This window comes from Camelina sativa, chromosome 11, assembly GCF_030686135.1.
Source record: "Camelina sativa cultivar CO46 ecotype springtype chromosome 11, ASM3068613v1".
Taxonomy (NCBI): domain Eukaryota; kingdom Viridiplantae; phylum Streptophyta; class Magnoliopsida; order Brassicales; family Brassicaceae; genus Camelina; species Camelina sativa.
The window spans coordinates 18,098,518-18,115,342 of NC_141890.1; the positions used below are offsets into that span (position 1 = coordinate 18,098,518).

Sequence of the window (16,825 nt, forward strand, 5' to 3'; positions counted from 1 at the left end):
TTCCTCTTCCCGGCAACGTCGAACCAAATCGGCGCCGCTGGGCCACTGCCCCTCCATCGTTGTCTCCCTCTCTGCTACCTTCTCTGTTTCTGGACTGATTTCGAACTCATCAAAAATTCATCAAGTTCTTAAGCTACTCCGACCATGCTTCAGTTTCAACCTCTCTCGCCCTTCTCTGCTCAAACGGTGGGTCTTTTTGGCGAGGTGATTCTCTCGAGACCCCAGCCTTCCGATGAAAAATCTGAGACGTTCGGTCGCCTTGTTTGTCTTGCCTTTCGTATCTCTTGTCGGCTCCCCTTGAAGGCAACCTTAACATCTCCCTACTCCTTTGATTCATATTCACCCACCAAGTGTTTGGAAGGGAGATTTGTGTTGCGGCCGGAACTGAGCATGATATTGACGGTTATAGTTTCAACCCTGGCGAACCTTTATCTCCCTTATGCATCTCTCGTATTTCTATTTTGTGTACCGGATCTACTATGCTACAATCCACTGCTTTGTCCGATGAAGATTGCCTTCACAAACCAGACCAAAGTGCACTTCTCCAACCCTGCTGCTGGAAAGAGTCATATTGATTCTCGTCTCCAATGCAGCTCCATACCCAAACCACCTCAGTCCTATCGATCCAGGTTTGAGCCCAATTCTCATGCACGAATCCTGGTAGGTAGAGTATCTCGGATAGAGTATGATACATGTCTGATGTTGAAGCTTCTCAGACCCTACTCATTGTTCTCGAATCCAATCCTACTAGCTTTTCATGTCTCTTTTGTACTTACAGCCTTAGTAGATATGCAAAAGCCTACTTAGGTTGGTTAGATAATTACCCTAGTCAAGATCAGTTGGACCGATTGTATCAAAAGCTCACCAAAACCCCCCATATTTACCTTCACGACTTGCCCCTTGATCCTAACCTAGTACCTCTCTTAATGCTTCAGGGCATAGCTGACTGCATGCTTTGTGTGAGACTCCTTAATCTCCATAGCTTTGAGTTTCATGAGATGGAGGACCCACCTGTTTTGCTACAACTTTGCTTTCTTTTTCCTAGGTTCAATCATAGACCAATCCCACTTTTTAATTTCCATCAACTGCTTATAAGATGTAAACTCGGTTTTGCTTTATTTTGGCAATGTAATACTGACTACAAATTTTGTGTAGGACTCCTTAACCTCCATGGCTGATGGCTTCATGCGAGGGAGGACCCATCTTGTTTGTTCCGGCATTGCATATATCTTTTATGAGTACTAGCTTTTGCCACAGCCATTGTGCAGAGAGTTGAGCCAGAAAATATAACAACTTTGGAACAAATAAGTTTGATCTTTCTTCTGTTGGCCATAACCCCTTCCCCCACCCCCCCCCCCCCCCTGAGTACCACATTTGTAAACGCTCATCTGCATATATTGCAAGAGCCAATGTTGATCACATGCTGATCGAGGAAGTTGCGAAGTGTATCTTCATGTGCGACTCCACCATGGTCCCAACAGATTCTTCAAGCATTGCTAGTCTCCCAAAGTCTTGCACCTTCTTGGATAACTCATAGAATCAATATCTTTATAAGCTTTGCAACCTTTTTATGCTTTGTAATTCTTTAATTTCTCTTTTGTATGAACTCTCCTCAGCGAGGATTTAAGTTTGAATGGAAGTTTGTTTGACAAAAAAAAAAAAGAATTCTTGATACTATTATTGGTCTTTCAAGAAAATTTAAAGATTTTCATCTTCATATAGTTCTTACGTAATAATTTAATGGTTTTGAAGAACTTCAAAGGTAAGATCTCTCGATAAGCTCTTTGTATTATTCGGTGTTAACTGCTCGCTGTTCTTAGTTTTCTTCGGTTAAGCTTAAAAGCTAGTCGAATTGAACCGAAAAAAAATTAAATTAATCGGTTCAGTATTTAAAATTCGCCGATTTGAACCGAAACTTTTTTTAATCGATTTTGTTTTCGATTTTTATCCATACTAGGCTAAGTTTTGAAAGGCCCAAACAAATGGATCGAGCTTGGCCTAGTTAAACTGAAGTAGTTACCGATACTTGAGACATGAAACCCTAACTGGAGTGGAGACAAAGGAGTAGATACGATCGCATTTGGTCGGAAAATTTTCGAGTTCGCTCCGCTTTGGTCTAGTTAGGCAAGGTTACATGGATGATGAAGACGGAGAGAGACGTGTTCGTGCGAAGCGATCAGGTGATAAAGTCGAGGAAGTAGATCGGCTGAGAAACTTACCAGATTGCTTGCTTAATGAGATTCTCTTGAAACTTCCCACGAAGGATGTGATTAAGTGGAGATATGTACCTGGCTTGGACTTCGAGTGTCGTGATTTCATGACGAGTGAGTTTCATGATCCCTCTGAATTCATCACTATGTTGGGTTTCGCTTATAGGTATCTGGGTTTCAACAGTGAGCCGTGCTTACAGAAGTTTAAACTAACGGTTAATTTGTATGAGGGTGTTTTTCTTGATACTGCTCATTTCACCCATTGGATGAACGCTGTTTTTGAGAGGAAATTTCAACATCTCCATATCTTGGACAGATTTTGGGGGATGGACGGAGTGGTGATACCCCGAACAGTTTACTCGTGTGAGAGCTTGCTGAATCATAAACTCCTTTCCTTACTTATGAATTCAAATGTTAAAAGTAAGACATACTCAACTTGTTTCGTTCTACTTGCAGGAGTTTTGTACCCTTCCAGAGGAGGAGGGAGTTGGTATCTTACCAGGACCTCGTAGGTTTCTAACATCTCTCGAGTATGTTAAGATTGTGAAGCCGGACTCAGAGGAGGAGGAGGAGGAGGCGACAGAGATAGACCTGGAACTAGTGAGTTACTTTCTAGAGAACTCAGCAATCCTCAAGAAACTCACACTATGCTTAGGTTACTTGAGACGTAGGGAAGAATCTGTCATCCTTAGGAAACTCCTTACCATTCCAAGACTCTCTACCTCATGCCAAGTTTTCGTCCTCTGATCCTCACAAAAGTCTTTATTCCGGTGATGAATACTGAGTTACCGTGAACTCTATGTTCTTTTTTTTGTTTAAATTGAAATTGATCTATTGCATAACTAGTAAGAGAATCGTATGTTTGGTATTTTGTTAAGTATGACTATTAATGCTTTCTCTAGTCAACAAAATCCTCGTGGAACTCACTCTCTATGATTGGATGATTATAGAAAGCGAAAAGAATCTGACAATCTGTCATCCTAAAGGAACTAATTTCAATTCTAAGACTTTATGGTAGTATGTTTGGGTTTGGCTTAAACTGATACAGTACCCAAAAAAAAAAGAGAAAAAATGTTTGGCTTAAATTTGTAATTGGTTTTGAAAAATGTTTTTGCTAGATAATCATAATCCAGCCTTGAGTAGGAAATACGAATATATACCAAAAGGGGAAAAAGAAAAATCAGTTATTTAAGATTCAAACTGAACAAAAATGATAAGATTCTTGCAAGGCTCAATGAGTAAAATTTCTAGAAACTCCTCTTGTCTAGTATTCAAGAAATCAATTTGTGATAAAGAAATTTATATATTTATCGAATATTATTTTACAGAAACTATACTTGTATTTATAATTTCTCATTAAATGAATAATTTCTTTCATGAGTTACTAAATTTTAAAAATCTATCTTTGAGTAGAGCAAGAAAGTCTACTAGTTTAAATTTAGTTCCTTAAATGACAGTTTTAAAATTTTTGAGATGATTTATTTTTTTTATTCCAAAACAATTTATTTACACAACAACTTATGCAGTTAAAATTAGGCTACAAATGATTGCTTAAAATTGAAGAAGTTGAAAATATTAAGTCTAATAAAATTGGGATGAATATTGTTCAACTCATTCATCTCCAAAATAGTGGATAAACAAGTTTAACACTTTTGCTGTAGAATTAGTTTAGAGTTCAAGACCAAGTATTGCAGTATTTATTTTTTGTCAAACGTATTGCCGGTAATTAGAAATCATTAATTAGGATACATTTAGAAAATATTACTTTTTTAAAAAATGTGTATAAATATACAAAATTCAATAATATTATAATTTTTTCTTCTTCCAAATATCTCACTAATCAAAATTATAATTATTTTTTGTTCCTGTTATTATTTTCAGTAAATTACCATTGAAACTTTAAATTTGTGTCAGCTGTAGACAATTAATATTTTTTTCTTTCTTTTGGACAAAACTGAGTTGAGAATTATCATTTTTACCTGGATCATTTGTAGTTGTTTTAGGTATTTTTGGGTTTAAAAATGGGAAAAATGCAAAAAAAAAACCCATGTTATTTTTATTTGGAAGTTTAATACCCAATGGTTTTGCATTGGAATAAAAATGCCTCGTGTATTTCTTTGATGCTTTTTAAAACATCATGTTATATTGATTTGTTGAATCAAACATCCGACTTAACAGACGTTAATTTGATTAACGGAATCTCTAAACCGGGTTAATTAAACCAAACACGTGGTTAATTGGTGTTAAACGAAAGACAATAATGCCCTTGGTTATCTCCCCCAAATCGATTTGAGATGAAAAACCCTAAAAACTAAATTCCCCAATTTCTTTTCTTCTTTGTCGCCTTCCTTCTTCTGCCAACAACCAATGGATCGAGTGATGAGTCAAAGTTCTGGGTCTGAAGCAAATTCAGGGAGACGTTCTGGGGTCCTATCTGCTATTGTGGAAAAGCGACTATTGTTGTAAAATCGTGGACAAACGATAATCCAGGAAGAAGATTCTACAGATGTGCTGTTCATGGGTTCTTTGGTTGGACAGATGAAGAAAAGCCGTGTGGTTGGCAGAAGATTAGCTTATTAGAAGCAAGAGATGAGCTTCGTCATCAGAAAGATGAAATCAAACTGCTTAAGGAATCTCTAAAAGCCATGAATGAACATGGTCTGAGTGGTGCGACGACGACGATGCATACTGGGTTAGTAAACAAATACGAGCAAGAGAAGAATCACCTTGAAAATGAAGTTATGACAGCTACTGAGAGAGAGAAAATGCTCTGACAGTTCATCGTGTTGTCTTGGGGAGGGTTCATTGTAGTAATCGGGATGATACTAGGATTGGGAAAGTAGAAGACTATCTTGGGTTGTTGTTGTTGTTTGTTATTGTTGTTTTCGTTTAGTCTGTTGTATGGTTAATCTCTGTTTGATGTTATTTGCAATGGATATTTCCTAAAAATCAGTATCATTGATCCAAAAGAGCCATTTAGTTTGAGAACATACAAGGATCCCACACCAAAAAAAAATCAAGGATCCCACCAAAAAATCATCCTAAGGACATCATTGTACCATCCTAATCAATCAGAACCTATAAGACATGAACTAGTTTTTTTTAGGTTGCCAAACATCAAAGACTTTGTCAGTCCATGGAGACATAAAAAACAGGTGGTTTAGGAGCTTCATCTTTGTCTTTGCCACGACTTTTACCACGAGCTCTGAGACGACCTTTGCCTTCACCATTTTTAGTTCCAGGAGGACGTCCACGAGCACGTCCTCTACCAGCTGCTGGAGCACTTGAATGATGAGGTTCTTCTACGGATTGACTTTGAGAAACAGTTGGAGTGGACTGGGTTTGAGCTTGCTGCCACCTCTTTGGTGCATTGTGTATGCTCCATGGATCATCATTATCCTATGAAAACGCTAAAATGTCAAAAACAGAAAGTTGTAATAAAAGAGAAATAATCAATAATCATACTTACCAGTCGCTTTCTTGGTCTCCCTCTTTTGCGTGTAGGAGCTGGTTGTACAGCCGGATTTTTGCAAGTGCCTTTATTATGACCTGGTTGCTTGCAATTTGTACAAGTTACGGTTTGTCCTTCCCTTGTAGCCTTAGTCGGATTGGTTGATGATTCACCTGGTTCCTTTATCCTAGCATATTTCTTAGGACGCCCACGCTTTTTCCTTTTGTCAGGCACTTCAATAGATCCTTTATCTGTTCCAAGCCACAATCTTTCTCCATTCACAGGTTGAATGTTGTCTTTGTAGTTCGCTTGCCAAACAGTGGTCAGATAATGTCTATCGACATAGCTACAATGGAAAAATGATGGTCAGTTTTCTAGCTAAACAATGTATAACTTTAAACTGTAAATATCAAAACTTACTCTTCTGGATCACGATTATGCTCGGTTATGACATACATTGCATGGGGACAAGGTATTCCTGTGAGATTCCATTGGTTACAAGCACAACTCCTATGCAGAAGATTGACCACAAAGCTACCACTTCCTTCTAACACCTCGTAGACATTCTCACTACTTTTGAGAACTGAACAAAACTTTGCATGTTTGCGATTGGCCTCAACGATTGCCATGATGTGAGGTGGGAACTTAGTTTGGCACTTCCCAGTCTTATCACATCTCTTCGAAATACGCTTCATTGCTTGTCTCCTAACATCCTCAAACATATTTAAAACTGGCTTCTTCCTAGAATCTTTGATTGTTTTGTTGAAGCTCTCAAATAAATTATTGCAAACATCCTCACAACTAGAATGACCACTAAAGAAGGCTCTGCACCACATCTTTGGTTCTGTTTTCAGCAAATCATCATGTGCAGCTTCATCATAAGCTTTCAGAGCGCTCATGTTAAACCGGTAATCTCCTTCTACTGGACTATATGCAATTGCCCAGAAATAACCTTCATGGGAGTAGTCACCATGTGCCTTCTTCCAGTTTGCATATATGTGACGAGCACAATGCCTATGTTCTGCATTAGGAAGCAAGTCAGCAACAACATTAAGTAACCCCTTCTGCTTATCGGAAATCACAGTCAAACCACTCCCCAACCCCAAATCTAAATCCTTCTTCAGATTCTCAACAAACCACGCCCATGAGTCATTGTCCTCCACTCTAACTACTGCCCAAGCAATGAGATAGATTCTATTATCTGCATCTCTCCCAACAGCCGCCAGGATCTCGCCTTTTAGTTCCCATTTCAAGAATGACCCATCAAGTCCAATGATGGGTCGACAACAAGACTTCCATGTTCTTCTTAAAGCATCAAAACAAATGTAGAATTTGTCAAACTGTTGCTTACCAGACGCTTGAGGGATGGTCACAATCGATGTGTGTGTATCCGGATTTGACCTCTTCAATTCAGCCTCATAATCCCAGAGTTTCGCAAATTGTTCTTTTTGGGTTTCTATCACCATATCTAATGCCATTCTTCTTGCCTTTTGACATATCTACTTAGATATTGATAGTGTGTACCTCATCATTATCTCATATTTGATATCAGTCCACCTCAATCCTGGTCTTCGTCTTGCTTCATCTCTGAACATCCTCGCAATAACTCCTTGTTTCAACATCTTAGCTTTCCCACTCTGACCATGGTTATGAGTATTAACATAAGTTTGAACTATCCACTTACTTGTGCGCTTATGAGCTGAGCAGTATATCTTCCACTTGCAATTCTCATGGCTACATATAGCGGCCAGCTTTGATGAACCCCATCTACACAGCTTCACATCGTAGTTAGTCTTCAACACATACCGCAGAAGCTGATCCTTGAACTCTTCTCCACTGTGAAATTTTTGCAATAACCACAAATAAGGTTCTTTATCCTTGGTGTATTTAGCTCTTGATGTCACCCTTTCCTCTTCATAAAATGCATCCCATTCATCGTCTGTGTCCATCACATGATCTGGACGCTCAGCATCAAAGCATTGCCTCTCAAATTCATCATCATCTGCATCTTCTTCCTCAACATCACATGTTGCTTCATTAACACCTGCTGCTTCATCCCCACCCGCTGCTTCATCACCTTGTCTGCCATTGTTAATTTCTTCGAAAAAGGCTGAAAACCGAGGATCATCATGCCTTCCTTCTTCTACTGGATCTACCCCATCATCTTGCTGAACTTGTTCCTCATTGGTTCTTTGTTCACCATGGTGATCGGGTTCAGCATCATCTTCTACTCCGTCTTCCTCATCTGCAACATATTCACCAACATCGTCATTTGTAAGAGGAAACGGTTCTGGTACAGAAACTCCATTGTCGATGTATATATCAACTTCACCACCAATAACAGCTTCACGACACAACTCCCTAATCCCACCATCTTTGTCTTTGCCAATTGATCTTGCTGAACTTATGTCCTCATGTGGAAGCTTATACCAAACGTCTTCGACTTCACCATACACTTCATTATCTACGCAAAACTCGCTGAAGATAGACCATGTCATCAAATCGGGATCCACTAACATGTCTTTCGAATCTCCTCCTATGTAGTCGAATGATTGCTCATTGTTTGATACATCTCATCTATAGTGTATTTTGCACTTCAAACACTCGAAAGCACTAGACACAACAAGAAGACATTCACGATTAGTACAAACAAACCCTTAAAAACAAAAATCGAATTGAAATCTATGAACCCTAAAATAATAAAATCTATGAATCCTAAATTGATCTCGATTTCACCCACCCAATCAAAAATAATATAATCTATGAACGATTTCACCCACCCAATCGTTACTAATATAATCTATGAACCCTAAAATTCCTAAGAATTGAAATCGGCCCCAAAATTGCAATCGACCGATAACCCAAAACCTAAAAACCTGAAATCGACATACCTCATCTCCGCGATACTCTCAGAATTCACGCCCAAAACACTGAACCCAATCAATAAAAACAAATGCCTTCACTCATCACTCGATCCATAAGTTGTTCAAAGAAGAACACACATGACGAAGAAGAAAAGAAATTGGGGAATTATGTTTTTAGGATTTGTCATTTCAAATCGATTTGGGAGAGATAACTAAGGGCATTATTGTATTTCGTTTAACACCAATTAACCACATGTTTGGTTTAATTAACCTGGTTTAGAGATTCCGTTAATCAAATTAACGTGTGTTAAGTCGGATGTTTGATTCAACAAATCAATATAACATGATGTTTTAATAAGCATTAAAGAAATACACGAAACATTTTTATTCCAATGCAAAACCATTGGATATTAAACTTTCAATAAAAATAAAATGAGTTTTTTTTTTGGCATTTTTCCCGTTTAAAAATTATAGTTTTAAAAATATTTTAGGTAATATTACTCAAAAAAAAGAAAAAAAAAAGTTAATTCATTTATTTACGTCTAAGGATCTCTCTCTCTCTCTCTCGGGCATCACCATCTCTCGTTGCTGTTTCCTGATTAGATTCAACAATGAATGGCGCATTAGGTAACTCCTCCGCATCCGTGAGCGGGGGAGAAGGAGTCGGAGGGACTGCTCCTTTCTTGGTGAAGACCTACGAGATGGTAGATGATTCGTCTACAGACCAGATTGTATCGTGGAGCGCTAACAACAACAGCTTCATCGTTTGGAACCATGCGGAGTTTTCACGCCTTCTTCTTCCAACTTACTTCAAGCACAATAACTTCTCTTCTTTCATCCGTCAGCTCAATACCTATGTTAGTCTTTTTTCCTCTCTCAATTTCGGTTCTACAAAACTCATCTCTCTCTTCCATGTTTTGAATTGACCTAATTTTTGTCGCGCATCGTTTGATTTAAGTTGGGATATTCTAAATTCGAATTGAGGGTTTTGGAATTATTAGAATGCGTCTAGGTTTTTGTGTGATTTATAGACTGGATTATGGAATTGAGTTTGTTGATTAACAAGAAGATGAAATGTAGCTTAAGTTGAAGGCTTTGTATGTAGCAAGCTAAGGATCTATTAATTGGAACTTTAGAACGCATCTAGGGCTGTGTGATTATAGATTGAATTGTGGAAATGGGTGAATTTAGAGGAATGTTATCACCTCCAAGCTCCAATGTTATCATTGCATCTTAGTTGTTTTAGCTCTGCCTAAGATATTCATCACGAAGATGAAGTGTAACTTCAAATTGAAGGTTTTGTATGGACTTTAAGAGCAGTTACAGTGCTAGCAATCAGGTTTTATCTCCTCCAGAGTCATCATTTGATCGGAACTTAGGGACTGTGTTGATATTCCTCTTTCTCTGCTTAAGGTTTCTATAAACGGTGAATGTTCTTGTGATTTTGGTTATAGGGGTTCCGGAAGATTGATCCAGAGAGGTGGGAATTTTTGAATGATGATTTTATCAAGGATAAGAAGCATCTTCTCAAGAATATACATAGAAGGAAACCTATACACAGCCACAGTCATCCACCTGCTTCGTCGGCTGATCAAGAAAGAGCAGCGTTGCAAGATCAAATGGACAAGCTTTCACGTGAAAAAGCTGCGATTGAAGCTAAGCTTTTGAAATTCAAACAACAGAAGGCTGTAGCGAAGCATCAGTTTGAAGAAATGACTGAGCATGTTGATGATATGGAGAAGAGGCAGAAGAAGCTGCTGAATTTCTTGGAAACGGCTATTCGGAATCCTACTTTTGTAAAGAATTTTGGTCGTAAAGTTGAGCAATTGGATATTTCAGCTTACAACAAAAAGCGAAGGCTCCCTCAAGTTGAGCAATCAAAGCCTCCTTCTGAAGATTCTCATCTGGATAATAGTAGTGGTAGCTCGAGACCCGAGTCTGGAAATATTTTCCATCAAAATTTCTCGAATAAATTGCGGCTAGAGCTTTCTCCAGCTGTTTCAGATATGAACATGGTTTCACACAGTATACAAAGTTCCAATGAAGAAGGAGGGAGTCCCAAGGGAATACTGTCAGGAAGTGATCCAAAAACTACACTAACCAGAAGAGAAGGCCCACCATTTGCACCTGAAGCACTAGAGCTTGCGGATACCGGGACATGCCCGAGGAGATTACTGTTAAATGACAATACAAGAGTGGAGACCTTGCAGCAGAGGCTAACTTCTTCAGAGGAGACAGATGGTAGCTTTTCATGTCATTTAAATCTAACGCTGGCTTCTGCTCCATTACCGGACAAGACAGCTTCACAGATAGCTAAGACAACTCATAAAAGTCAGGAGACTGGAAGATGTACTGAGTTAAACTTTAAATCCATAGAAACAAGTGCAATTGAGAAAAACCGGGGGAGACAACAAAAGGTTGCTAGCCAAGCAAAAGCAGCTCCTCCAGCAAGAGTGAATGATGTATTCTGGGAACAGTTCCTAACAGAAAGGCCGGGGTCTTCAGATAATGAGGAGGCAAGTTCTACTTATAGAGGAAACCCATACGAAGAGCAAGAGGACAAAAGAAACGGGAATATAATCTCACGTAATACAAATCATACTAAGCAGCTCACCTTATAAAGTAATTAACCGGTAATACATCCTTAAACCTAGTTGTTATCTTTATACTGCTTGGTGATAAACATGTTAGCCTTCTCGATACTTGCATGATGTTTGGCAACAATTTGGTACCTAGACTTTGTCGAGAATTCTTGTAAAAGAGAACATGGTTGTTTAGCTAGGTAGACATTGTCGACAAATTCTTGTTACATAAAACTTGTATATGCAGTACCTGTTAAATTTTCCTATTCTGCTTGGAAATCATTCTGCATTGATTAGGAATATTTAACTCATAGTGATGTAACGTGGTTTTGTCAGTATAGCTTATTTTAGTTGTCATCGGTTTATGCCAATGTATAATGCTGTAAATATACCCATTTTTTTTCAGGTTACATGAACGAGTATGGTCTTTGGTTTTTGGCACATGTATTGGCTGAGTAAGTAATGAAACGATGGACTGCTGATACAGCGTCCAAAGGGTAAGTAGCATTCCTTGGTGTAAACACTTGTGTTTCTCACTTGTTTTTATTTTATTTTCTACACATGTAATTTGACTGTAAATTTAAGTGCATAGGATATGAATTGGACAAGCATTATTCTTACGTCTGAAATGTGGAAAACCATATTGTAGCCTTCCCACACAAAACCTTAGAACCGACGAGGGTAACATCCACACAAGTTGAGCTTTATGTTCTCGAAATCATTTTCTTTTATTGGTCAACTTGTTGTATTGGGTATCGATCGGAAGAGTGATACACATTTATATTTCTTGAGTAATGTTCATGCATTTTTCGAATCCCACGATTTATTACATATAATCAGTGGAACTGGGCGGATGTGGACTTGGTCGCCCCGGGCTTCATTTTCTACAAAATATTTGGGGATGTTATTCAAACGTTGTGACGGGATTTCCGAAAAAGAAGCTCACCGATTGGAAATTCAGAAAGAGAGGAACCACCTCGAACTCGAAGATTCTAAGATTTTAGTGATGATGATTCGAGAGAGAGAGAGAGAGGAGGAGGTTCAAGAAAGACGAAGTGCCTAACATGTTGTGTGTTGTAAATTGTACCCGCGACAAACCAACTAATTGTACCATAAATTGAAATAAAAAGCTGAAGTGTAAATTAAACCACATGACTTACCCGGTTTATTTATTAGAGGGTTTTCCTGTAACACTGTAACAGTGTCGTTTTTTTTTTTTTTTCACACCATGAAACGGCGTCGTATTAGCTTTCCACTCTCCCCCAGTTTTCGTCGATTCTCAGACACTGAAGAAGAAGAACCCTAAAAGCGTTTTTCTTCAATCGTCGGCTCTGGGGTTTATCGAAGTCGACATCTGTTTCTGACTCCGCCGTTTCAGAGTTTGTGCTTCTTTCTCTCTCTGTTTAACTTGCCACTTCCAATAAAGCTCTCTAACCTTTTTAAATACATAACTAATTTAATTATTTGAGAATTTTGATATCTTTGAAGTGTTAATTTAGGAAGTGCTATATTCCCCTTGGTTTGATTCCATTGTTCATAAAAGCTTGATCATTTCCCTTTTAACTTTGATTGATTTGCTGTGTTCTTTGTACATGATTTTATTTAAATGGAGTTTTTTTCCTGTAAGCAGAGACGTCTCAAGTTTTCAACCTAACGTATCGTTGCAATCAAAATCTCTGTTTGAGCATATGCCTAGTTATATTCTATTCCATTGTTTTGATGACTACATATTGAAAATGCAGATGGCTAGATGGGATCAGATCTTCTCCTTACCTGTGCAAAACCCTGCTTTGCCAGAATTTTCTTCTGCCGATCTTGTTTGGTCGAAGGTTGAAGGTTACCGTGACAATATAGATAGGTTAGCTCTCATCCCGTATACTAGGGTGGATGATTTTGTAAGAGGTGAATCATTGAATACGGATTGTCCTACGAGCTTTCATGTTGAAGCTAGACGAAGGAAAGCCAAAGGGAAAAAATATAAGCCAAAGGTTGATGGCATCCTGGAGTATATTCTGTAAGTTTCACATTTGTTTTGTGTTGGTCACAGCAAGTTAGATCATTTATCTGGTTTGTTACTTTATGTTTTGTTTTCTGCATACCTTGTGGTCATCTTTTTCTAATGAAGGGGAAGTGAATTTATATTTTGTTTGCTTCGTGTATGTTTCTGTCTTCTTTTTAATTGTCTCATTCTCTTTTCCTTTATGTTTCCCTAGCTTTCTGTATCCATTTTTGTTGTTGCAGCATATCTGGATAGTCTAAATACTATGATCCTAAATTATTCTCATTGTAGGCAGTACTTGGCTAGCTATTTGGATTTAGATTGTTCATACTACAAAAAGTTGCCTAGCTAATTTAGTTGTCTTGTATTGCTAGTCAGTGTGGAATATAATCGTTGGCTATAATTTAGTGTTTTTGTGTGAGTAGGTATTGGTGTTCCTTTGGACCGGATGACAATAGGACAGGCGGAGCTGTACGGCCAAGTAGGAGCACGTATGTTGCAAAAAAGAACAATGCAGGCCGACCCAATTCTAAGAGAGGTTGTAGGTGTCACTTCATTGTGAAACGCTTAATTGCAGAACCAACAGTGGCTTTAGTAATTTATAATAATGACAAGCATGTAGATGAAAAAGGTTTGCCCTGCCACGGTCCACAAGACAAAAAAGCGGCTGGAACAAGAGCCATGTTTGCTCCATATATATCAGAAGACCTTAGGCTACGGGTATTATCTTTGCTCTATGTGGGTGTCTCTGTGGAGACCATTATGCAAAGGCATAATGAATCAGTCGAAAAACAAGGTGGTCCAAGTAACCGAGATGATTTGTTAACTCATAGATATGTTCGAAGACTTGAGAGGAGTATCCGACGTTCAACATATGAGCTCAATGAGGATGACGATGTCAGCATCAGCATGTGGGTTGAAAGTCATCAAAGTCATGTGTTTTTCTTTGAAGGAATCTCTGATACAGACCCTTTTTCCTTGGGTATCCAAACTGAGTGGCAGTTGCAACAAATGATTCGTTTTGGAAACTGTAGACTTTTGGCTTCAGACTCGAGGTTTGGAACAAATAAACTAAAGGTCAGTTTCTTACAGTTTGCATCAGTAACTAAATTTGGTATTTATATTATCAGGATATTTCTCAGATCTATGTGTTGCGTTTATTTTCAGTATCCTATCCACAGTCTTGTTGTGTTCGACTCTGAGAATAAGGCTATTCCAGTTGCTTGGATAATTGCACCACGATTTTCCAGTGGAGATGCATATAGATGGATGAGAGCACTTTGTAACCGAGTCCATGCCAAGGATCCCTCCTGGAAGGTGGCTGGGTTCATAGTTGATGATCCTTTTGCTGACATAATAACGATCAGGTTGGTTGCTTCAGAAACCACTTTTTCATTTAAAAACATATTTGGCATGTTCCTTCCTTCAGTAAAAATGGCAGAGTTTACCACATCAAAGCAATTAGCTTTTAATGCAGTTTACATAACCAACTATCGACATATTGAATGAAGCTGCCTTTGGTAATTTCAATAGTCGAGCTATTTGGACAAATTGACTTGGATGATACAACCATAGGTCTTGAATCCTTTGGTTGGACTGGCTAGGTGCAGCTTGACATAGTTAGATTATAGGGTTCATCACTTCATCAACAGATACTGATTCATACTGTTCTCGTTTGTTAATAAGAAATTTGGTGTAAACATATATTTCAGACAAGGAACCAAATTCAACCCTCAATAATATTGCTTGTGAATGATATTTGAATGATATTGCTTGTGATGTTCTTAGGGATGTATTTCAGTGCCCGGTCTTGCTTTCCTTTTGGCGTGTTCGCCATGCATGGCATAAGAACATATTCAAGAGATGTCCAGAAACAGAGACACGTGTTGAGATTTCAAGACATCTTGGGGAGGCTGTAGATAAAATCTGTAGAAGGCAAGGAACAGCCATATTGTTTGACAGTTTTGTGGAGGATTTTGTTGGTAGTCCAGAATTTGTGGAGTACTTCAGAGCTGTTTGGTCTCCCAGAATAGGTTATTTTCCGATTCTCTCGTTTCATTTCTGTTTACACTCTACCTGCATGGTCATCTAAAATATACTGATAGGTCTAAAGATTCATTGACCCTAAGTATGAAATGTATACACGTAATTCTACATTGTTACTCTGCCACTCTACCTGAAATTATTGCAGACATTAGATACTAGTCCTCTCTAGAATGACTTCTTCCTCCAATTAATCATAGGAGCTTGGACAAGTGCGTTACTATCTCTTCCCTTGGCAAGCCAAGAGACCTGTGCAGCGATGGAGCTTTACCACTATCAGCTGAAGTGCAGGCTTTTGAATGAGAGGGACTCTGAAGCTTATCAACGTGCTGATTGGTTGGTCGATAAGCTAGGGACAAAAGTACATTCTTACTTCTGGCTTGATGAATATTCTGGAAAAGATAATTTTGCCAGGTACTGGAAAGAGGAATGGGTGAGTGGGTTGACTTCCTTCCGCAAAGCATTGAGTATACCAGATTCTGATGTTGTTATGTCTGGTATGTCTGCAAAAATAAGAGATGACTGTGAAGGCAACGAAATTCATGTTGTGTGGAATCCAGGGTCACAGTTTGGGGTTTGCAGTTGCAGCTGGGCAGAAAAGGGATACATATGTAAGCACATGATCAAACTTACACAACAGTGTCTTGGAAACAGAGCTTCTAGGCAGTCCGCGAGCCTTCTACAGTATTATCAGACCTTGATTGATCTTCTACACTGCCCACCTCGCGATTCCTTGTTTCGTGATTATGCAGTTTCTTTAGCCGTCTCTGTGGAAAAGCAAATAAATGCACCCTTCAATCTGCAAAAGAGCGATGCCAACGAAGGTAACTTGCAGAGAGAAATTGCTTTCAGTGAACCATTTAATGGAAAATCTCTTGATGAAAATGATTTGCTAGATAAACACGAGGGTCACAGCGAAGTTGCTACTGATTTAGATGGTGAGTTGAGTAAATTGCCAATGAGTTGTCTGAGGGCCTGCTCAGAAAATGCAGAAGACATTATTTTGGGTTCTGCAATGGAACTCGAACCTTCACCATGCTTAACCAAAGTTGCTGCAGGGGATCTTATCTCGACTACTCTGAATGAGACAGACAACATGAACGAGAACTGTGAAAGAGGTGCGAAAAGGGTGAAAATTTGGGCACCCGAGCAAGGGAGTGTATGAATGATAGTAACTGAGCCGAGCCGAGAACTTAGCAAGAGTTTCAAGATTTTAATGAGCAATCTAATGTTGAGCAGACACGAACTGAGAAGCAACAATTACCGGGTCTTAAAAAACTTGATTCCAGTGAGCATCCACTTCATAACTATGATGAAGAGGCTCTTCAAAGAGGAAAAGAATCCGTTGAATGAATGTTCCAAGAACGCTTGCATTCATCTGAAAGCAACAATCCAGTTGAGTGTCTTGTACTGTATTTTTCAAACCATAGACTTGTTGAATAGATTATGAAAGAGAGTCTTTGCCAATCAACTCTTCTCCGCCGGAGATGGGAATTATGGAAATGTAAATTGGATCATAATGATTTGTGTAACTGAGTAGGAAGATGAAATAATCGTATTCATTGTAGTTTTTGTCTCGAATTTTCGTGTTGAAATATAAGATGAAATTGAATATTAATGTTTCTAAGTTCAAAGGCTCACCATTAAAGACGATATTAAGAAAATTAACGAACCAA

At 38.6% G+C, this 16,825-nt stretch overlaps 2 protein-coding genes and 3 pseudogenes across 2 annotated transcripts; 4 read left to right on the forward strand and 1 right to left on the reverse strand.

Moving 5' to 3' along the window:
- The first annotated feature begins 2,134 nt into the window (after positions 1 to 2,134).
- LOC104733688 (FBD-associated F-box protein At4g13985 pseudogene) lies at positions 2,135 to 2,957 on the forward strand (annotated as a pseudogene).
- Positions 2,958 to 4,577: 1,620 nt separating this feature from the next.
- On the forward strand, positions 4,578 to 4,984 carry LOC104733689 (uncharacterized protein At4g04775-like; annotated as a pseudogene).
- Positions 4,985 to 5,302: 318 nt separating this feature from the next.
- On the reverse strand, positions 5,303 to 8,195 carry LOC147934191 (uncharacterized; annotated as a pseudogene).
- Positions 8,196 to 9,018: 823 nt separating this feature from the next.
- LOC104732306 (heat stress transcription factor A-5) lies at positions 9,019 to 11,771 on the forward strand. The gene is made up of 3 exons (XM_010451840.3): positions 9,019 to 9,382; positions 9,980 to 11,158; positions 11,514 to 11,771. Exons 1-2 carry the CDS (start codon positions 9,137 to 9,139, stop codon positions 11,144 to 11,146), a joined length of 1,413 nt encoding a protein of 470 aa, XP_010450142.2. The 5' UTR covers positions 9,019 to 9,136; the 3' UTR covers positions 11,147 to 11,158; positions 11,514 to 11,771.
- A 480-nt stretch (positions 11,772 to 12,251) lies between these two features.
- LOC104732307 (uncharacterized) lies at positions 12,252 to 16,767 on the forward strand. Its single transcript, XM_010451841.3, has 6 exons — positions 12,252 to 12,486; positions 12,850 to 13,121; positions 13,532 to 14,183; positions 14,274 to 14,473; positions 14,895 to 15,139; positions 15,350 to 16,767. Exons 2-6 carry the CDS (start codon positions 12,850 to 12,852, stop codon positions 16,312 to 16,314), a joined length of 2,334 nt encoding a protein of 777 aa, XP_010450143.2. The 5' UTR covers positions 12,252 to 12,486; the 3' UTR covers positions 16,315 to 16,767.
- Positions 16,768 to 16,825: the final 58 nt, after the last annotated feature.